The 22,542-nt window shown below is 44.1% G+C and overlaps 1 protein-coding gene across 5 annotated transcripts in view; it reads right to left on the minus strand.

Annotated features, from left to right (window-relative positions):
- Positions 1-8,094: 8,094 nt before the first annotated feature.
- CDHR3 (cadherin related family member 3) overlaps positions 8,095-22,542 on the minus strand; it is a 76,723-nt gene continuing 62,275 nt past the window's right edge. For 4 of the 5 annotated variants that reach the window (XM_030551343.1, XM_030551412.1, XM_030551654.1 and 1 more), the window contains 4 exons: positions 21,405-21,453; positions 16,737-16,837; positions 15,479-15,527; positions 8,095-8,990 (listed from right to left, as the gene is read on the minus strand). In XM_030551343.1, the coding sequence (XP_030407203.1) occupies positions 8,602-8,990; positions 15,479-15,527; positions 16,737-16,837; positions 21,405-21,453 (588 nt within the window). In that variant the 3' untranslated portion in view covers positions 8,095-8,601. The remainder of the gene's footprint in view (positions 8,991-15,478; positions 15,528-16,736; positions 16,838-21,404; positions 21,454-22,542) is intronic. The other variant, XM_030551495.1, reaches the window with a different exon arrangement.

Raw genomic sequence — 22,542 nt, forward strand, 5'->3', positions numbered from 1 at the left:
TGGGCAGCCCTACTGTCCATCTCCTGCTTGGAACAAGAACTTGGACTTTAAAATGTAGAGATGGGAGTCAGTCTGTGGGACATGGATGAAGAGCCTAATCCTGAAAGGACCTGGGCAACTGAAAATCCCACAGACCACAAAGGAAGCCACAGAGGAGCTCAGCACATCTTAGAGTCAGGCCAAACCGTAAAAAAGGCCTGCTACCCCAAAGGCTTTAGGGAAATACTTCCTTCAAAAGTTTAAGGAATTGAAGGAGGATTGTGTGTATGCGTTTTGCTAAAACAGTGCAAAGGATTACAGGATATAGTGTCATGAGGTGAGGGAGGAAGGTGGTGTGAGTCATGGGTGGGAAAAGGGTGGGGACACCTAAAGGGATATGATCAAGAGGTGGGAGGAAATAAAAATCTGGTTTCGGGGAAAAGTAATTTCTTGTAGATGAAACTCACTCATGCGGAGAGGGCCAGCCAAGGCCCAGGCTCCATATTTTGGGATGTGAAATGGTACTTGAATTGTGCATGGACATTGGCTGGAGCTTTGCACAGAGGTGAATTACACTTCCCTGTGTTACTGGTAACTTAAGGCTTGACAGGGCCACCCAGAGGATTCAGGGGGCCTGGGGCAAAGTGGGGGAGCTGCGGCGCGTGTACTCACTCAGCGTTGGTCTGGGTCTTCAGTGGCATTTGGGCAGCGGGGGGGCCCTTCATTTGCTCCACGTCTTCAGCAGCACTGAAGGGCCCACCACTGCTGAAATGCTGGCCGATGACCCGGACTGCCACAGGGCCAGGGCTTGCGGGGCCCCTGCAGGGCCCAGGATCTGGGTCAAATTGCCTCACTTGTTCACTCCCCCGGGCGGTCTTGAGGCTTAAATCTCCCTCCCCCCACACCTCTACCCCGGGTACATATGAGTGGTTCATAGTTTGCACATCAGTGCATCCATGGACAGCTCCACTAGGAACCAGGAGTCCACCGTGAAAGAAAATGCTGTGGGATTGGTACTGTGACACCTCCCCAAGTGGCCTTTCCTCCACTAAGTGCCTTCTGCCGAAGTTCCGCTGGTGGAATCTGGCCCTTGGACTAAGTTTTGAGACTGTCAAAGACATGAAGGGGATATAGATGACTGTTTCCCATTAATTTCCCAAATCCCCCATCTGGCTTTGAAAATCTTGGTCTAAACTAGAGTATTTAAGATCTCTTCCATTTATGCAGTATGTTTAATTTCGCATTTGACTCTTCTAGGACAACAAACCTAGCTGAGTCGATCTATATTCAATGTCATATCCCCATGGCCTGTTCCCATGGACTAGCACAGTGCTGCAGATATAAGTTACTCCTACCACCAGGGAATGTTAAGCTCTGGGAGGTGAGGGAACTGTGTGAACTGAAATGTACTCTCTTTTTGAAAAAAACAAAACACACAAAAAACCTTACGCATGTTTTTATTCAGAGCAGCTTTAGTAGTACCCTTCTCAAAACCAAAACCTAACCTTTGGTCTTAAATGACTTGTGCGCATGTTTGTTTTCCCTGTAGTTCTAGTGCCATCATCAGATCTGATCATGGTTGTACTTATCTGAAAGAAACACCCAACAAAGGAAACAGCTGCACAGGAGCAAAAAAGATTTTTAGTTTGGTCAGAAAAACCTCTAGAAACCCTACCTGAAAAGAGCCATGGCTAAGCCACACGAAATAAGAAGTGTCGCTGCTTGAAGAATGGCCGATGCTTCACCACTGTGAGAGAAGCAACTCTGCAGACCTCTGTGGTTTTTGCTTGGGGGTGGCTTTTTTGCAGGCAGGGGAGAGACTTGCAATGTTCCTCATTAAATACAACGCTATGCCATTGCATTAAAACTCGCGCTGTGTCTACACTACAGCCATCTGCTGACATAGCTGTTGGTCAGGGGTGTGAAGAAGTTTGTTCTTTGAAATACCCTTAGCGTAGAAACTGCGCATTTACCAGTGCAACCTGTTTCTCTCATGGGGGTGGTTTTGCTCTGCTGGTACAAAGCACATCCACAGTAGAAGCACTGTGCCAGTCTAGTACACCAGTAAGATGTTCCTAGTGTAAATATTGCCTTAGCAACCATCTAATTATGTCCACCTATAGTCCACTGAAAGGTATTGGGAAAATAAACAAAACTCTTCAAGTGGAGTATGGCCTTGACAAGAATATGTTGCCGAAGATCAGCCTCTCTTGATTCCAGTAACTTAATTTGGGACTCAGGTCTGATTTTAAACACCGGTTCACTGGGTCACTTAACAGTGGAAGGAGCATATGCGTAGTGGCCCTTGGCTGGAGCATCCCAGATGGGTGAGGGAACCCCATATCAGACTATTTCGTAGCCCAGTGGTGAGAGCAACCCTCTGAGAGGTGGGAGATCCCTGTTCTTGAACCTGGGTCTCCCGTATGCCAGCTAAGTCATCTGTCTGCTGGGCTAAAAGTTTATAAGATGGGTTCCTCTTCCAGCCATTTATTGTAGAGTGAGGCAGGACTTACGTGACTCACTCCGGGATGGGTCATCTTGGCTGTGGATCACTAAGCAGAGACATGCACCTCCCTGAAGCCTCGACTTTGGCTCCACTCTCAGAGAGGACAGAGCTTATGACACACCCCTTTGGTTGGCATCTCCCATAGGTTAGTTTAGGCAGCTCCCCACATAGCATGCTGGCTTTTGTGGATCACATTCGTAGATACCTATCTCTCCTAAATAGGGAACCTAGGCACTTAACTCAGGCTTTGGGGATGGTGTTCCTGTGACTTTCTAGATGCTGAGCATTGCCATGTGTACATCCCTTTGTGGAGCCAGATCATTGTGCTTTTCAGATGTGGCTTTCCTTCTATGAATTAGGCCCCCTGATCATTTTATGGAAAGGCAAGCTGAGCTACAACGAGGTTAAAATGACTTGCCCAACAATCCTACAGTAACATCAATAACGCTGATAGCCAGGCCTGTGCTCTAACCCTAAGGCAGCACTGACTGTGTTCTGCCACTCATAAGAATGTATTGCACATCATAAATGCTAGTTAATCTGCTTTTTGGCAAAGAGAGCTACATATTTGTTCTTAAGAGGACATTTAAAATTGCAGACATAGAAACAAAATGACTATTGCTGAATAAATCATAGAATCCTAGACATGTAGGGCTGAAGGGACCTCAAGAAGTCACTAAGACCACTCCCCTGTACTTTTGCAGGGCCAAATAAACCTAGACCATCCCTAACAGGTGTTTTTTCCAACTTGTTTTTAAGAGCTTCCAATGACTGGGTTGGACACTTGGAAGCCTATTCCAGAGCTTAACTAGCCTTATAAGAACATAAGAATTGCCATACTGGGTCAGACCAAAGGGCCATCCAGCCCAGTATCCTGTCTACCGACAGTGACCAATGCCAGGTTCCCCAGAGGGAGTGAACCTAACAGGTAGTGATCAAATGATCTCTCTCCTGCCATTCATCTCCACCCTCTGACAGAGGCTAGGGACACCATTCCTTACCCATCCTGGCTAATAGCCATTAATGGACTTAACCTCCATGAATTTATCTAGTTCTCTTTTAAACTGTTATAGTCCTAGCCTTCACAACCTCCTCAGGCAAGGAGTTCCACAAGTTGACTGTGTGCTGGGTGAAGAGAACTTCCTTTTATTTGTTTTAAACCTGCTGCCCATTAATTTCATTTGGTTGCCCCTAATTATTATATTAAAGGAACAAGTAAATAATGTTTCCTTATTTACTTTCTCCACACCATTCATGATCATACCTCTAACATATCCCCCTTATAGTTAGAAAGTTTTTCCTAATATCCAACGTAAATCTCCCTAGCTGCAATTAAGCCCATTACTTCTTGTCCTATATTCAATGGACATGAACAATTGATCACTGTCCTTTTTATAACAGCCATTAAGATACCGAAAGACTGTTATCAGGTTTCCCCTCCATCTTCTTTTTTCAAGACTAAACATGCCCAGTTTTTTTAATCCTTTCCTCAGAGGTGAACTTTTCTAGACCTTTTAGCATTTTTATTGCTTCCCCTCTGGACTGTCTCCAATTTGTCCACATCCTTCCTCAATTGTGGCACCCAGAATTGGACACAGTACTCCAGCTGGGAGTACTTGGCAAGTGGGCAAGGTAGTTAATGTGATCATCTTTTTTTAAGATCAGCAAATAAATAACACTAGCTATGAGGTCCAAAAGGTCACTTCTCAGTAGACTACTATGGCCAGACACATTTCAAACAGACCATGGACAAATACAGTAAAGGCATTTTTGCATTCCTTGATAACTATAGTTATTTGGCCAGCAGCAAGCTGAGATTTATCATGTTTGTATTATAGTATTTGCATTAACCATGAAAGCAAAGTATTTATGGGTTATAAAACTTTTTTCCTCAAGAGAAAAGACCAAAAACTGCGAATCTGACCACAAGCAAACTGTAAATCCTCATCAGGAGAACTGATTTGTGTTCTTGTTAGAACAACATTTGCAACAAGGTTAATCCAAAGTTCTCAAAGCACTTCAGCGACATGAATTCAAGCGCACAATATTCCTGTAAGATATCACCCTACTTATCTTGGAGATCAGGAAACAGAGGCACAATGACTTGAAGTTCAGTGCAAAAATATTGTAATAAATAGCAAGACTCCCATTGACTTCAGTGGGTGTTGGATCAGACTTTGTGCATGATCACAGCAAATCACTGGTCAGGAGCTCTGACTCCCATTTCCCACTGTTCTAGCCATTAGATCCCCCTTCTTCTCGCTATAATGTCTTGTAGCTGCAATCAATGGTATCTGTCAGAAATAAATTGTGGCAGAATCTTCCCTCCACCCTCTTATACCATATCCATCACCGTATATATTAATAAATGTGTAAGGCCAAAAGCCACAATTACAATAATCTAAACTGACATCCTGCATAGCACAGACCATAGAATTTCACCCAGTAATTCCCACAGCAAGCCCATAACTTGTAGTTAAGATAGAGTATATCTTCTAGAAAGAGACAGACACTCTTGATTTAAAGACTTTTGAGTGATGAAAAATCTGTCACATCCTGAAGTAAATTGCTCCAATCATTAATTGAAGTCATTGTTAAAAAATTGCACTTTAATCCTAGTTTGTTTGTCTAGCTTTAGCTTCCAGTAATTGGCTCTGTAGTATCTGAATGCCTCCCAAATAGAACAAATACAAGGATTAGTCCAATATGTAGACTAGATGTCTTTCTCCTCCCCAAAATGTGGCTAGAAGCTTTATTACATAGTGTATTGTATATTTTTAAGGTGTATACCTCTTGTCTTCATCCTACTGCCTTAGCCTTAGAACTTTTGCTGTGGCAAAGATAGGCTAAAGAATTGGATTTTCCATTTTTTTCCTGAAAGTGAGGAGACTCATGGTCATTCTCAACTCCTCCTAACAGGGAAAGAGTTCCATAGCACTGGGCCAGGTGCTGGAAAAAGCTCTGTCCCCTTAGCATGACGTTGACACTTTCATAGTCCTAGTGAAACTTAGCTCCTGAAGGAACTTGGGGTTCCTGAGCAAGAGGCATTTTTATGTGGCTTGGTCCATGGTCATGGAAGTCCTTAAAGATGAGGACCAAGTTGAAGTGTATATGGAGTTCTCTATGTGGAGCCAGTGTAGTGAGCAGAGTACTGGGATGAGGTATGTTCACCAACCATGGTGGGTAAGGATGTTGTGTTCTAAAGCAGTTGGAGCATTACGGTCAGTTCACTCGTTCCCACATACAGTGAGCTGCATGGGACTCACAAAAGCATGTCTTCCACTGTGCCCAAGTCGCGGCCCAGCAATATAGGGCCAAACCTCAAGCCAACCTCAGATGGTAGGAGGAGTCCCGGGAGCCATAGCTTGTAGGGGAGCTGCTGTTTCAGTGACTAAACCTTCAAAACATTTATGGCGTCCCACCAACACAATTCTGTCTCGCTCAAGCCGAGTTTCAGTCTGCTGCTTTTCATGCAGTTGCTGATCTAGGCAATGAGCTATTTGCATGATGGTTCTATTAGTGGGGGAGGTAAGCAAGACAGAGCTTGATGTCATCTGTGTTGCTGTTGCAAGCATAATTTTTGACAATTTTCTCCCTAGAATGGAGGAGTCATGTGGTTCAGGCACAGGACTAGGCACCAGGAGAGCTGATTTTTACCCCCAGCTTTGCCACAGGCTTTCTGAGTGATGTTAGGAGCTATTTGTGCCTCAGTTTCTCCATCTGTAAAAGGGGGATAATGATTCCCTATCTTCCAAAGGTGATGTGCGGGACATTCAGAAACTATAGTGATGAGCACCATAGGAATGCCAATAAGGGCAGACTGAGAAGTTCAGGCTGTCTTCTTATAATAAGTATAAGCAATTCATTTCTGTGAGTGATGAAGATTTTGAAGTTGCTTTATCAGTGACAGGTGTACCTGTGGGTATCTCCGAACCATGCTGATGAAAAGATAAGAGTTACAATGCCAGTACCAGTTACTGCAACACTTCTTATTCCACTGGAAAGCTGCTCATGCAGAAATGGGATGTGTTTTGTTTACATGAAACCACTACAAACAATGGTGGACTGGAGCTCTGAATAGTTGACTAGTAATGTTGGTGCTCAAAGGTCAAGCAACACTATAACAACCAGCACAGACACAGTAACTGGTAACATGCCCAGACTGTGCAAAGACAGTGAATCACTCTTTCCTATCTCTAGCACTGTGGTATTAAAGATAAATTTGGGTTTCTAATTGCTAAGTGAAATGTTGTCATGACTGAAGAGCTTTTCCCTGCTTTCTTCTTTTCCAATTGCAGTTGGTGTTTCCTAATAAAATAGTTCATGAGCCAAATCCCTCCCAGGCCCTCAGAAGCAGTGTGCTAATGCAACACCACAAGGGACAGCCTTACAGTTAGTAGGAACCCAACCAATGAAGTTGTCATAGCTCTTCCACAGCAAGGGAATTGAATCAAGTCTTGTGTGCTTTCCCAGTCACTCCGGGAAACTCAGACTGTTACTAGATTGGGATCTGAAATAAGGGTACTCCCCCATAACATGGTACAGACTGACACACTGGAAAAGTTAAGATAAAATAAAATTAGAATTTAAGATCCTCATCTAACTTGAGCCCAAACATTTTCTGCTGCCATTGAGCTGATCAGATCGTTCCGGTTGTATTAAAAAAAAAAAAAGGCAGAGGATTTCTGAAAATTAATTCATTATTCATAAATATTTTTGTTTGCAAACTAGCAATTTCTTGCAATGATGTAACACTTTTTTTTCCTGTTTCAGTATTGTGCACAGGATAAACATCATACATTATCACACTGAATCAGTTTTGTAACATACATTATGAAATCATTTTTCTTCTGGGTATATTCAGCTTGATTTTGCAAAATACAAAAAGCACAGAACATGATGAAACTGAACAGTAATAAAGTTACAAAAGCAAAATAAACTCTGAACTGTAACAGGAGGACCTAATACAACAAGAGAAGCTAGAGATTTTTCCATTCAAAAATATTTTCAAAACATATTCATTTCTAAGTCACAAAGGATGGGGTATAGATAAAAATCCTGTGTGAAAAGCACTTAGCTCTTACCAACAAAATACTAGACTATTTAAACTGAATGTGTAAATTCTAACTTACATTTTTTCTTTATGATGATGATTTTCTTTTAGCCACTCACTCAGTTTGGACAATGAAACAAACTTGTTCAGTTTCCTTTTTTTTTTTTTTAAAGTCAGCTTCATTTTGTGCTTTTCTGGCATTTTTGGATGAGCTCGCAGCTGTGGTGTTTGGGACTCCTCCGCCATGGCAGAGGGAAGTTCAGACACAAACTTGTTTCCACTTTAATTCATAAAAACTTGTGACAACCCTTGTTCACATTTACATCCCCAACCCCCCATCATTTTAATGCAATTCTGGGTGCAATTCTGCCTTTCAGGTACTGGCACACGGTGAGGCAGAATAGAGACACAACACTTTCTGAATCTCTCTCTCATGCATGCATGTAACACCAACAGACCACTGTTGTTGGTGGACGGGATTGAACGGGGGACCTCTTGCGCTAAATGCATGAGCTAAAAGCCATATGCCCCTTAGCTAAGGCTGGAGAATAGACTCATTAATCTCTCTCTCTCTAAGTGGTCATGGTACCACTAGATGGGACAGATTATCACACCCAGGAGGTGTGTGGGTCACACACTCGCATACACGCACACACTCAGTGTGCCAGCGGCTACATGCCCTAAGAACATGTTCTAAGATGGCCATGGCCTCACCTCCCACCCACCCTGCTGGGGTGGCTCATGCTTCTAGCTGCATTAGCCAACAGTTTTTGTGTTATGGGGAGCATGAGGATTGCATTTATGGTTTGGTCCTATGTAGAGTGACACACAGGGGAATGGAGAAGCTCATTGTACCCTTCCCTCCTTCCCCAAGTTCATGCATCCACACAGGCGCAGGGACAACATGGCCCTACATTTGGGTGTAATTTACATCGTTCTGTCCATTCACCACATCCCACACACTAAGAAAGGTGTTGAGTAAGAAGCACAAGCCCCTCTTGTCTGTGGAATCTGTTAATGTTCTAGTGACAGGGTGAAGGTTTTGGGATGGCTCCCAAAAGCTTCACACCACATTCTTTGAGGCTGGTTTTGGCTGTAACTGAGGGTATATTTTGGGAGAGGGCACTGGTGACCTGCCTGGTGAGGATGATCCCCTGCCCCCAGCTCCATCTTTTGGCTTGTGTAATTTCAGGCTATCCTGGCTAGAAGTTTCTGCCTTCCCTTCTGAGGGCTTTGCTGCCATGTTATTCTCTGCTGCCAGCTCTCTGCCAGTTGTTCCAGCTTCTTGCTTGCTTGCAGTCCCTGTTCTGTCTTTCCCTTCACTGCTGTTTGCTGGAGCAGTTGAAATTACCTGTGCAAGTGGATCCTTTATTCCTGGCTCCATTGATTCCTTTATATCTTTCCATCTTCGGGCCCCAGATTTTGAATTGTATTCATACATTTTGCCAGTGACTGGGTAGGGGGAAAAACACAAAAAGTTAAACTATTTCTCCTTTTAGCAGACCAATGGGAGGACGTTCCCCTCAGTATGTCAATTAACAAGGAGTAAATCTCATCAAAAGGTCTGGCAGCTCTGGTCAGTTTGGCAAGCCCAACTTCTTCATCTAAGTCCTAGATTTGCTATTTTAACTATACAGGTCTAGTAAAGCAGCAAAACTCCTCTACTGTGGATTCAGTTATAGAGGTGCAGAGGTGTAATTATAGGCAATGCCCCTTTTCCCCTGGTCCCTTGTCCACTTAACAAGTAAGGAGTAATTTAGACAATAAGGTAATTACACTGGACACCAGGAAATTGCTCTACAGATCTGTGGAGAGTAAATAAGCTGAAGTAGTGGATGCCTGTTTCCAGTGTACAAGGGAAGAGTCACTGTTAAAGTCTACAGAGGGCTAGAAGTACTTTCTAACAAAGCACTATTGCACAGTGCACTAAAGTACCAGAGATTTGAGACTGCAGGATCTGGAACTATGAGTTCCCCCCAGCATGTAAACAGAGAGATCACATTGTTCCATTCTCTTTCACTGCAGTATAGAGAATCTGTCAGGGAAAAAGCATTCTAGGCAAATTATAATTCAATGAATAGGCCAGATTTTGGGGATACCTGATCTCTGAGCCTGGGGTCAACTTGGACCCACTAACCTAAGTTTAAAGGTATTAAACGATGTCTACAATAGATGCCATGTGGCATTTCAAATTGTTTTTTCAAATAGGTTTGCTATCTTAAAGCAGCTAACTATCACACACAGTCTTTCCTAGTCTAGACGATAGTATGTTTTAGGGCTGGTCTACACTACATCGTTATACCAGGATATGTACATTAGTTAAGGGTGTGGGATTTGATGTGTTTTTGTTTGTTTGTTTTATTTTAAACCAATAAACTACTACAAGCCCTAGTGTGGACACAGCTATAACCTTACAAAAGTGTTTAATACTAGTATAGCTTATTCAACTTCCTAAACCTGATGCCCGTCTGGAAATGTTTTTCAGAAAGAGGACTGAAACTATAAAAAGGAAAGACAAACACCCTAAGGCACCCCTCTCTGTTCCTGCCCATCCCATACATGGTACCTGAAGTAACAAAAGAAGCATTCATTGAGCACTAGGAAAAGGGAACCTGACCTAAGAAGTTTGATCAGCAAGACTGCTGAAAGCATGTGGTGAGAAAACTTTTTACTTTGAATTTAACATAGTTTAAGTTAGGCATCAGTAGCATTTTATCATTATTATTTTTTACTTTTGTGCCTTGTTACTTGTACTCAAAATCTTTTGTAGTTAATAAACTTCTATTATTATTTTATCTAATTCAGTGTATTTTAAACTGAAGTGTCTGGGAAACTCCATTTGGGGTATGTCTAAATTCCTTTTAAAGAAATAACAAACTTAATATAACTTTCATTGTCCAGGAGAGGGATAGGCAATATAGGGCATACATTTCTGGGGGGAAACCTAAGATTGGGAGTGTATTGGGGATACCGCACAGTATAACCAAAGCTGGGGAAAGCCAGAGTGTAACCCAAGTGTGTCTGGCAGGCTGCAGGTACATGTAGACACTCTGGGTGTGGCTTGCATGCTGGAAGGCTGTTTGTGAGTGGCCCAGGTGGGAGCTACTTCAGCAAGGCAGTGTAAGGCATCCAAGGTTGCTGGGCAGGGGTGATACAGCTGCTCATTAGTCTGGATTGTACCCTGGTATGTCACAGGTGGAGATTCCAGTACCGGGTTTACCATGGCGCCGGGCCAAAGCTCCAAAGAGGCCCTGGCCTGGCCGGCTTTTCTCCACCCCCAAGCCATGCAGGGGCAGTGGTCAGAAGCTTGGTCCTGCCAGCTCATGCTGCAGGGCAGACTCTGCCTCTTCCCCAGTGTGCCCACGTTCCTGCCCCTTCCCCTCCCAGCGCTTCCTCCACTGTCAAACAGCTGTTTGCTGGTGCGAGGGAAGGGGAGGAGCGGGGCTGCAGTGCGCTTGCTGCTCTGGGGAGGAGGCGGAGAAGAGGCAGGGATGGGGCCTTGGGGAAGGGGTTGGAATCAAGGCATACCCCCTCCAGCCCCCTGCCTTAAGCCACTCAGGGAAGGGGGCTGGGAGCACCCCCACACCCCCAGCCCCCTGCCCTGACTCCTGCACCCCCCCACATTCCCATATGCACCCCTTGCACCAAACAGGAGCTGCCCCAGATAAACGCTCTACACCCCAACCTCCTGCCCCAACCCTGAGCCCCCTCCTTCACCCTAACTTCTGGCCAGACCCTGCACCCCTGTCAGCCATTCTCTGTGCAGACAGCATCACACCTGCCTAGGGCTCTGCAACAATCACACACCCTTATCCCACCACCTAGATACTTAAGAAATGCATAGGGGAAACTTAGGCACCCACACAGTATTCAGAGAAAACATTAAGAACATTCCAACTTCATCACACTGGAGGAGGGGCAGCTCCGTGCAGAGAGAGATTAAAGAATGGGCTAGAACCAGGGAGGAGGTAGGTACCTGCTCTCTGTGGGCGGGGGGGGGGGGGGGAGGATTTCCTGTTTACCCACTCCCCAGCCCTGCTGCGCTTGCAGTTTACCTCCAGCCCCTCCCTTGCTCCAGGGACCAACTCTAGCTCCTGCCCTGCTGTGCTTTTGCCCCCTGTCCCAGCCTTGCTCCAGTCAGCAAGGACTAATCCTCCCCCAATGCCCCACTCTGCTCATCTTGCCCCTGGCTCCTGCCTCGCGCCAGCTGGGGACCAATCTTTCCCCCCCACACCCTGCCCCGCTGTCAGAGTGGATAAAAATCAATTATTTTTTTTTAATCAAAAAATCTGATCTTTTTTTTAAAATTTAAATCAGGTTTTTTTCCTCAAAAAGCATTTTATCAAAAAAATCCATCTAAAGATAGTTTTAATTTAAGATACATTATAGCTTATCATGAAACAGGGATTATAAATTCTAATTCTATAGTATGACACAATATATTCATGTAATGTTTAAGAAAGGTTTTGTAAATGAATTCCAATAATTCATGGATTAGGGACCCAATCCTATGGGGTTCCACAGACTTCTGTATAGATTATTTAGGTTAATCTTTCTATCTACCCAATGGGACTCAGTGCTCAGTCTAGAAGATACTACCAGCGGTGCTTAGTTTTGCAGTTCTCAAACTGGATTTGTGTCTCCAGAGGTAACATGCTTGTTAACAGCAAAAATGTTTTTAAATAAATAAATAAATATGTAGAGGTGAGAAATAACAGAACTCAACTTTATTGTCCCTCTGCAAATTTGTGTACACAGAGTCAATCCCTTACCTCTCTCTAAAAGTGCAAAGTTTCAAAAAGTTCAATGAATAGAAGATTGTTGGGGGCAGAATAGATCTGGACAAGGAGAAGTCTGGAGATAAATGTGAGAAGCGAGGGACGTTTGCTTTTTTTGTTAAAATATTGTTTGCTGTTGAAGAAAAAAATCCAGAATACTTAATGTTGTTGTTTTTGTTAAATAAATAAAACATTTAAATGTCTGTTTGGTGATGTTCTCCTCCTAATACAGCATGACAAGAAGATCCTCCAAATATTAATGATTAACCTGTTGAATTGGAGATAGTTCACCTCCCATTGACTTCATAAATATCTGTTTCAATTACCTTTGGCAAATTAAATAACCAAATAATCATTCATTTTCTGATATAGCTGTAAAACTAATCTGAAAACTTTTCAAAATAAATCATTGTTTAAAAATGTATAGTGTGTACCTTCTAAAAATGAAACCTACATCTATCTCTGAGTTGTGAAGAATATGTATCAAGGTTATAACAAACAACCAACAAGAATGCACTTTTATGTAGAAAACCATGATTACATTGAGTCTCCCTGACTGGTGATTTAAATCACGATTTACATCAAATCCACCCTGCCTGCTATGCTCTTGCCCCTGGCTCCTTTACTCCCCAGGGGGGCCCACAAATGCATTTGGCACCAGGCCCACAAAAAGTTAATCCGGCCCTGGAGCTTCCATAACCTTCCTAGATAATTTGTTCCAGTGCCTAACTACCCTGACAGGAAGGGTTTCCTAATGTCTAACCTAAATCTCCCTTGTTGCAATTTAAGCCCATTGCTGCTTATTCTGTCCTCAGTGGATAAGGAGAACAATTTATTATACTCCTCTTTATGGCAACCTTTTACATACTTGAAGACTATTATGTCCAGGCTCAGTCCTCTATTCTCCAGGCTAAACAAATCCAGTTTTTTCAATCTTTCATTATAAGTCATGTTTTCTAGGCCATTAAACATTTTTGTTGCCTCCTCTGGACTTTATCCAATTGGTGCACATTTTTCCAGCCTTTCTGGGCATTAAGGTATAGACCTCACAATGGCCACTCATTTAGGAAGAAGATCAGTGCTACAGCTTTTGACTCATCCTGTTGCGTCTAGCTTTTGCCTCAATTCTTTCAGTCTTCTTGTCTGTTCTACTGTTTCTGAGAAGCAGCCTGACCCATAGGTTCTCCTTTGTTATACAGTCGGTAGTCCCTGGATGCAACGGCACCAGTGCATTTCTGCTGCATGAGAGGAAAGTGGGCTCACAGCAGCTGTGCAGGAGTGAGACCCATTGACCCCTGCTGTGCTCCCCTGTGCAGATTTTGGAGGTGGCATCAATACATCTACTCCTAATCCACTAGCCCGCCTCCTGAATGTGGGGGAGGGGTGCAACTACAATCACAGTCATGGAGCAGTCCTGCTACCCCTCCACACACATGGGGGGGGGGGGAGAGGGGATTCTTTCCTCCCCACTCCCTGTGCTAAGTCCATGTATTTCTGCTTGGCAGAAGTGGCACCAATTCAGATATTTCCAGGGGGAAAGGCTTGGGGGGTAGGAATTCTGGTCTCCCCACTCTCACCCTCCTCACAGAGACTCTCTGTTCTGGTCCCCACTCGTCTGATCCCCTTCTCTCTCAGGCTAAGAGCCTCCCCTCGATCTTATCCACATAGTGCACAAGATGGTGCCACTAGGAGTCAAGTTCTCAGCGCACTCCCCTGTGCTCTGCTTACAGGAGCACACTCCCCATACACCACGTACCAACACCATTTGGTCCAGCCACCCCTCCATCTGTATAGAAGGGTGGGCAGGTCAATTTTCAGTGGTGTTGCCACCATGCAGCCACAGTGACTCTCTGGACCCCTCCAGCAGCAGCTGTACCGATTTATTACAGGACTACTGCTTAAAAGTGGTCAGGCCTTGCCTCTCCCACCCCCAGCTCTGCCACCTGTAGAACTTTAAACAAATGTAAAAATCTTGGGGGAAGGCTTTGCCCCTCCTGCAGCCCTTCCACCTGGTGCCACTGCTTGGCAGGGGGAACAGGAGTTGCCCCATAATGCCCCATAAAGTGTACATGCTTTCAAGATATTTAGATATCTTGGCTCATTTACAAATGTTACTAGGGCATTGGCGTGATTTTCATAACCTGTGAACATAAGACCAATGGTCCATCTAGCCCAGTATCCTGTCTTCTGACTGTGCCAGTGCTAGATGCTTCAGAGGGAGTGAACAGAACAGGGCACTTTATTGTGTGATCCAACCCCTGTCACCCAGTCCCAGCTTCTGACACTTGCATGCTTAGGATACCCTGCACCTGGGGTTGTATCCCTGAACATCTTGGGTAATAGCCATTGATGGACCTATCCTGTATGAACTTACCTAATTCAGTTTTTAACCCAGTTATACTTTTGGCCTTTATAACACCCCCGGCAATGAGTTCCACAGGTTGACAGTGTGCTGTGTGAAGAAGTTCTTCCTTACGTTTGTTTTAAACCTGCTGCCTATTAATTTCATTGGGTGACCCTTTGTTCTTGTTTATGTGAAGAAATAATATTTCTGTATTCACTTTCTCCATAGCTTGCATGATTTTATAGACCTGTATCATAACGCTCCTTATTCATCTCTTTTCCAAACTGAAAAGTTCCAGTCTTATTAATCTCTCCTCATATGGAAGCTGTTCCATTTCTCTAATCATTTTTATTGCCTTTCTTTGTAACTTTTCCAATTCCAATATATCTTTTTTGAGACGGGGCGACCAAAACTGTATACAGTATTCAAGGTATGGGCATGCCATATATTTACGTAGTAGCATTATATTTTCTGTCTTATTATGTATCCCTTATTAATGGCTCCTAACATTGTTAGCTTTATTGACTACCACTACTCATTAAGCAGATGTTTCCAGAGAACTATCTACAATGACATCAAGATCTTTCTTGAGTGGAACAGCTAATTTAGAAGACTCCATCTTTTATATGTATAGCCGGGTGTATATTTTCCAATGTGCATTACTATGCATTTATCAACATTGACTTGAAATGTAACTCCCATGCTCCTTGGAAACAAGAAGCCGTAAATATGAAATGTGAATATCTAACCAGGGTTAAACTGGATTAGTTACCTTATTTCAAGCCAAACATTTAAATTTACTCTCAATTTTTGTTTACCTGGATCTCTGGCTTCTCCATCAAAGACAGCGTTTATCTTGGTCATTTCCTATGAGGAGACACAGAATGTGAAATCAGCCTGTAAAATATTTCGAGGAGGAGGAGCAGTGATTTGGACATTTTTACCTACATGGATTGAAGCAGATTTGTATAACCGCATGTTGCATTAGGGTGAGTTTAATCAGAACTGGCAACAAAAGCCATTGTGGATTATGTTGTTGCTACCAAATGTTCAAAGGAGAATTAATCGGTTCTGACATGCTAAATGACTCCCAAAATAATCACAAGTGGGGCATTTCCAGTAGAGAAGGGGTTTGGGAATTCCTTATGGCAGAGCAAAGTTCAGATCAAGATACACACTTGTTTCCATTCTAATTCATAAAAACTGTGAAAACCCTTGTTCACATTTACAAACCCCTCTCCCCATTATTTTAATGCAACCAAAGGGTGCAATTCTGCCTTTCAGTTCTGGCCCATGTTGATGCAGAATGGAGGCATGACGCTTTCTGGAGAGAGAGAGCATGAGTGCGTGCGCACACACACACACACACACCTATCTATACCTACAACATGTCAATGCTATTTACGGATGTGTAGCGTGTATCCTTTCTGTGGCCAGGGGCTCACCTCCCGACCACCCTGATGGGGTGGCTCATGCTTCTAGCTGCATTAGCCAACAGTAGTGTTGTGGGGACCATGAGGATTGCATTTATGGTTTGGTCCTATGTGGAGTGACACACAGGGGAATGGAGAAGCTCCTTCCCCCGAGTTCATGCATCCACACAGGCTCAGGGAGAACGTGGCTCTACATTTGGGTGTAATTTACATCGTACTGTCCTTTTTCCCTCACACTAAGAAAGGTGTTGAGTAAGAAGCACAAACCCCTCTTGTCTGTGGAATCTGTTAATATTGTAGTGCTGGGGTGAAGGTTTTCCCACAGAGCACACAGTTGGGATGGCTCTCAAAAGCTTCACACCACATTCTTTGAGGCTGGTTTTGGCTGTAACTGAGGGTATATTTTAGGAGATGGCACTGGTGACCTGCCTGGTGAGGATGATCCCCTGCCCCCAGCTCCATCTTTTGGCTTGTGTAATTTCAAGCTATCCTGGCTAGAAGTTTCTGCCTTCCCTTTTGAGGGCTTTGCTGCCATGTTATTCTCTGCTGCCAGCTCTCTGCCAGTTGTTCCAGCTTCTTGCTTGCTTGCAGTCCCTGTTCTGTCTTTCCCTTCACTGCTGTTTGCTGGGGCAGTTGAAATTACCTGTGCAAGTGGATCCTTTATTCCTGGCTCCATTGATTCCTTTGTATCTTTCCATCTTCGGGCCCCAGATTTTGAATTGTATTCATACATTTTGCCAGTCACTGGGTAAGGGGAAAAACACAAAAAGTTAAACTATTTCTCCTTTTAGCAGACCAATGGGAGGAAGTTCCCCTCAGTGTGTCAATTAACAAGGAGTAAATCTCATCAAAAGGTCTGGCAGCTCTGGTCAGTTTGGCAAGCCCAACTTCTTCATCTAAGTCCTAGATTTGCTATTTTAACTATACAGGTCTAGTAAAGCAGCAAAACTCCTCTACTGGATTCAGTTATAGAGGGGTGGAAGTGATTATCTGGTTCACTAAGATGAGTAAGCTCTACCAGTACAAGGCACCTTTACAAGGTTATAGCTGTGTCCACACTAGGGCTTGTAGTAGTTTATTGGTTTAAAAATATCCTGACCCCCCCCCAACTGATGTAGATATCCTGGTATAATGATGTAGTGTAGACCAGCCCTAAAACACACTATTGTCTAGACTAGGAAAGACTGTGTGTGTGATAGGTTTGCTACCTCGAAGTAGCTAACTATTTGAAAAAACAATTTGAAACACCACATGGCATCTATTGTAGACATAATTTAACACCTTTAAACTCAGGTTAGTTGGTCCAAGTTGACCCCAGGCTCAGAGATCAGGTATCCCCAAAGTGCTGGGGGGAACTCATAGGTACAGATCCTGCAGTCTCAAATCTCTGGTACTTTAGTGCACTGTGCAATAGTGCTTTTTTCGAAAGTACTTCTAGCCTTTTGTAGACTTTAATAGCAACTCTTCCTTTGTACACTGGAAACAGGCATCCACTACTTCAGCTCATTTACTCTCCAGAGATCTGTAGAGCAATTTCCTGTGTCCAGTGTAATTACCTTATTGTCTAAATTACTCCTTGCTTGTTAAATGGACAAGGGACATGGGGAACTAGGGGCATTGCCTATAGTTAAACAAACATTATTTTTACCAGGTATTGTGAGACAAAAAGGCTTGTAAGGATTAGCGAGAGAAGTGGTGGTTCTATGCTATAGTTAGTATCAGGATTAATGGATCCTGACACATTAGTGTCATTTGGGCAATTAAAGATAAAATTTGGATCTCTCCTCACATTTGTATGGCTACTTGCAGATTAGGCACTTTAGAATAGAAAAGAATAGGGAATGTCTAATAGCCCTAGATGTAGTTACCAGCACAAAAGGTGCTGAGGTGATAGCCTGAAAATGTGGATGGGGTATCATGCAAGGTTTAATTATTGCACCAGTGGAGTTTGAAGGACACCTTACCCAGCTCCTCTTGAGTCTGCTGAACTGAGCACTTATGAATCCAAGTCTTGCAGGTGGGATGTTGTGGCACTGTTCCCATGATGTGCTAATTCATCCCAAAAGAGCACTCACTCTGAGAATAACCCCAGTCTGCATGGCAGGTCTCATTCTCATCAGCACACATGGGAAGATGACTTCACACAACTCTTCTGAGATACTAATGTCCCCATACAAAGCCAACCTCCTCGAGGCTGCAGGAATGCACTTCTAGGGTGCACACACATCTCTGCTGCCCCTGCAACATTGTACTGCAGCATAACGCTTAAGTCATGGCATAGCACAAGTGTCATCACACCGTGGTGCATTTCAGATCCTCTGAACTCTGTAGCTAGAGCCTGAGCCCAAACACCATTGTATTCGTCACCTTTAGATCCAATGTTTGTAGACGTTGTTCTCACAGCTGTGTCAGTCCCAAGATATTACAAAGGCAAGATGGGTGAGGTCATATTTTTTATTGGACCAATTTCTGTTCGTGAGAGAGACAAGTTTTCGAGCTACTTGGGAAGAGGCAGAGCTCTGTGTAGCTTGAAAGCTTGTATCTCTCACCAAAGAAGTTGGTCCAGTAAAAGATATTACTTCAACCACCTTGTTGCTTTAGAGCTAAGGCAGTCAGGAAAGGACATGTCATGTATTTGTGCACAGTAGGTTGCTGGGCTGCTACAAGCAGGTCAGGCTCTTGTAGCAGATATGGACTGTCTATTGAACTTCCACCCCAGACAGACACATGCAGGGCCAGCTCCAGGCACCAGCGCACCAAGCAGGGGCTTGGGGCAGCCAATGGGAAGGGGTGACACGTCCGGCTCTTCGGCAGTGGGTCCTTCAGTCTCTCTCAGAGGGAAGGACCCGCCACTGAATTGCCACCGAAGAGGAAAGCGGCGGTGGTAGAGCTGCCGCCGAAGTGCCACCAATCACGTCTTTTTTTTTCTTTCTGCTGCTAGGGGTGGGAAAAACATTGGAGCCGGCCCTGGACACATGAGAGGTGTCCTCCATAAGATCCTTTAATGCAGTGCTGGCTATAGTTACTACAAGCTCAGATAAGGGATGTTACACATGACACCACCTAATGGCTGAGTAGTATAATAGGGTTTGGCAGTCCATGACAACATGTATGCTCTTCTGCAGGGGAACAATTGGAAGTTGCTCTTATAGGTGCCTAATCACTAGTGTGCACTCCTCTGGGTACATTTCAGACCCACTGCTTTGCCTGCTTTGGTGGGCTCTCAACAGTTGTGCAGGAGTGAGACCCATTGACCTCTGCTGTGCTTCCGTGTGCAGATTTTGGAGGTGGCGTCAATACATCTACTCGTAATCCACCGGCCCGCCCCCTGAATGTGGGGAAGGGGTACAACTGCCACAGGGATTCCTGCAGCCCTAGCACTACAGTCGCTACATGGAGCAGTCCTCCTACACCTCCACACACAGGGGAGAAAGGAATCTTTCCCCCAGCTCCCTGTGCTAAATCCACATATTCCTGCTTGGCAGAAGTGGCACCAATTCAGATATTTCCAGGGAGGGCGGGGGGATTTAGGGAAGAAAATTCTGGTCTCCCCACCCTCACCCTCCTGACAGAGACTCTCTGTTCTGGTCCCCACTCGTCTGATCCCTAGCAGGGCTCCCCAGGTCTCTCTCAGGCTAAGAGCCTCCCCTCTCCCTTATCCACACAGTGCACAAGATGATGCCAGTAGGAGTCAGGTTCTCAGCGCACTCCCCTGTGCTCTGCTTACAGGAACACACTACCCATACACCAGATAGCAACACCATTTGGTCCAGCCACCCCTCCATCTGTATAAAGGGGTGGGCAAGTCAATTTTCAGTGGCGTTGCCACCATGCAGCCACAGTGACTCTTGACCCCTCCAGCAGCAGCTGTACCAATTTATTACAGGACTACTGCTTAAAAGTGGTCAGGCCTTGCCCCTCCCACCCCCAGCTCTGCCACCTGTGGAACTTTAAGCAAATGTAAAAATCTCGGGGGAGGGCTTTGCCCCTCCTGCAGCCCTTCCACCTGGTGCCACTCCTTGGCAGGGGGAACAGGAGTTGCTCCATAATGCATATTCTCTCTCTGTATATTCAGTGTACATGCTTTCAAGATATTTAGATATCTTAGCTCATTTACAATGTTATTAGGGCATTGGTGTGATTTTTTATAACCTGTGAACATAAGACCAATGGTCCATCTAGCCCAGTATCCTGTCTTCTGACTGTGCCAGTGCCAGATGCTTCAGAGGGAGTGAACAGAACAGGGCACTTTATCAAGTGATCCACCCCCTGTCGTACAGTCACAGCACCTGGGGTTGCATCCCTGAACATCTTGGGTAATAGCCATTGATGGACCTATCCTGTATGAACTTATCTAATTCATTTTTTAACCCAGTTATACTTTTGGCCTTTATAACATCCCCGGCAATGAGTTCCACAGGTTGACTGTGTGTTGTGTGAAGAAGTTCTTCCTTATGTTTGTTTTAAACCTGCTGCCTGTTAATTTCATTGGGTGACCCTTTGTTCTTGTGTTTATGTGAAGAAATAACACTTCCTTATTCACTTTCTCCACACCGTCCATGATTTTATAGACCTCTTATTCATCTCTTTTCCAAACTGAACAGTCCTAGTCTTATTAATCTCTCCTCATATGGAAGCTGTTCCACTCCCCTAATCATTTTTATTGCCCTCTTCTGTAACTTTTTCAATCTATCTTTTTTGAGATGGGGCAACCAGAACTGCATACAGTATTCAAGGTGTCAAGTATCAGGGGGTAGCCTCTGATAACGAGGTTCTAGACTGATTCTTTCCTGCATATTTATACCTGCCTCTGGAAATTTCCACTACATGCATCTGACAAAGTGAGTATTCACCCACAAGAGCTTATGCTCCAATAAACCTGTTAGTCTATAAGGTCCCACAGGACTCTTTGTTGCTTTTTAGTATTCAAAGTGTGAGCGGGTCATAGCTTTACACAGTAGCATTATGATATTATCTGTCTTATTATCTATCCCTTGCTTAATGGCTCCTAACATTGTTAACTTTATTGATTACCACTGCACATTGAGCAGATGTTTTCAAGGAACTGTCCACAATGACTCCACGATCTTTCTTGAGTGGTAACAGCTGATTTAGAAGACCCCATTATTTTATATGAATAGCTGGGTTTATATTTTTCAGTGTGCATTACTGCATTTATCAACATTGTAATTCCCATTCTCCTTGGAAACAACAAGCCTTAAATGAAATGCAAATATCTAACCAGAGTTAAGGTAACCAATCCAGTTTATTTCAAGCCAAACATTTAAATTCACTTTAAATTTTTCCTTACCTGGGTCTCTGGCTTCTCCATCAAAGACAGTGTTTATCTTGGTCATTTCCTACGAAGAGAGAGACAATGTGAAATCAAACCTGTGAAATAATTAAACAAGAAGGAGAAGCAGTGACTTGGACATTTTTACCTACTGGACTGAAGCAGATTTATATGACCCACATATAGCATTAGGGTGAGTTTAATCAGAACTGGCAACAAAAGCCGTTGTGGCTTATGGTGTTGCTACCAAATGTTCAAAGGAGAATTAATAGGCTCTGACCTACTAAATGACTCCAAATATCATGTTAGACGTACACAAGTCTCTATTACCCTGGAATTAATCATGTCATTTTGCTGCATCAGAATGATCAGAACTAAAAGAATTAGAGCCTGAGCCCTGGTCTACACTACAGGATTAGGTCGAATTTAGCTGCATTGGGTCGATTTTATAGCAGCCCCATTCCATTGAACTAAAGGGCTCTTAAAATTGACTTCTGTACTCCTCCCTGGTGAGGGGAGTAGCACTAAAATCAACCTTGCTGGGTCAAATTTGCGGTAGTGCGGACGCAAATCGATGTTATTGGCCTCTGGGAGCTATCCGAGAGTGTTCCAATGTGACCTCTCTGGACAGCACTTTGAACTTCGATGCACTAGCCTAGTACATAGGAAAAGCCCCAGGAACTTGTTGCTGTTTGGTCAGCATGGGGAGCTCAGCAACACAGGTGACCATGAAGTCCCCCCAGAATCACAAATAAGCTCCAGCATGGAGCATGGAGCCAACGGGAGACACTGGATCTGATTACTGTATGGGGAGAAGAATCTGTGCAGGCAGAATTCCAATCAAAAAGAAGAAATGCTAATATATATGCCAAAATCACACAGGGCATGATGGACAGAGCTACAACAGGAACAAACAGCAGTACCACGTGAAAGTCAAGGAGCTCAGGCAAGCCTACTGAAAGACAAAGGAGGCAAATGGTCGCTCTGGGTCAGAGCCCCATACATGTCGCTTCTATGATCAGCTGCATGGCATTCTAGGAGGGACCCTACCACTACCCCACCACTGTCCATGGACATCTGCAAGGGAGGAGTCTCACGCAACACGGAGGAGGATTTTGTGAATGAGGAGGAAAAGGAGAAGGAGAATGTGCAGCAG

This window comes from Gopherus evgoodei, chromosome 1, assembly GCF_007399415.2.
Source record: "Gopherus evgoodei ecotype Sinaloan lineage chromosome 1, rGopEvg1_v1.p, whole genome shotgun sequence".
Taxonomy (NCBI): Eukaryota; Metazoa; Chordata; order Testudines; family Testudinidae; genus Gopherus; species Gopherus evgoodei.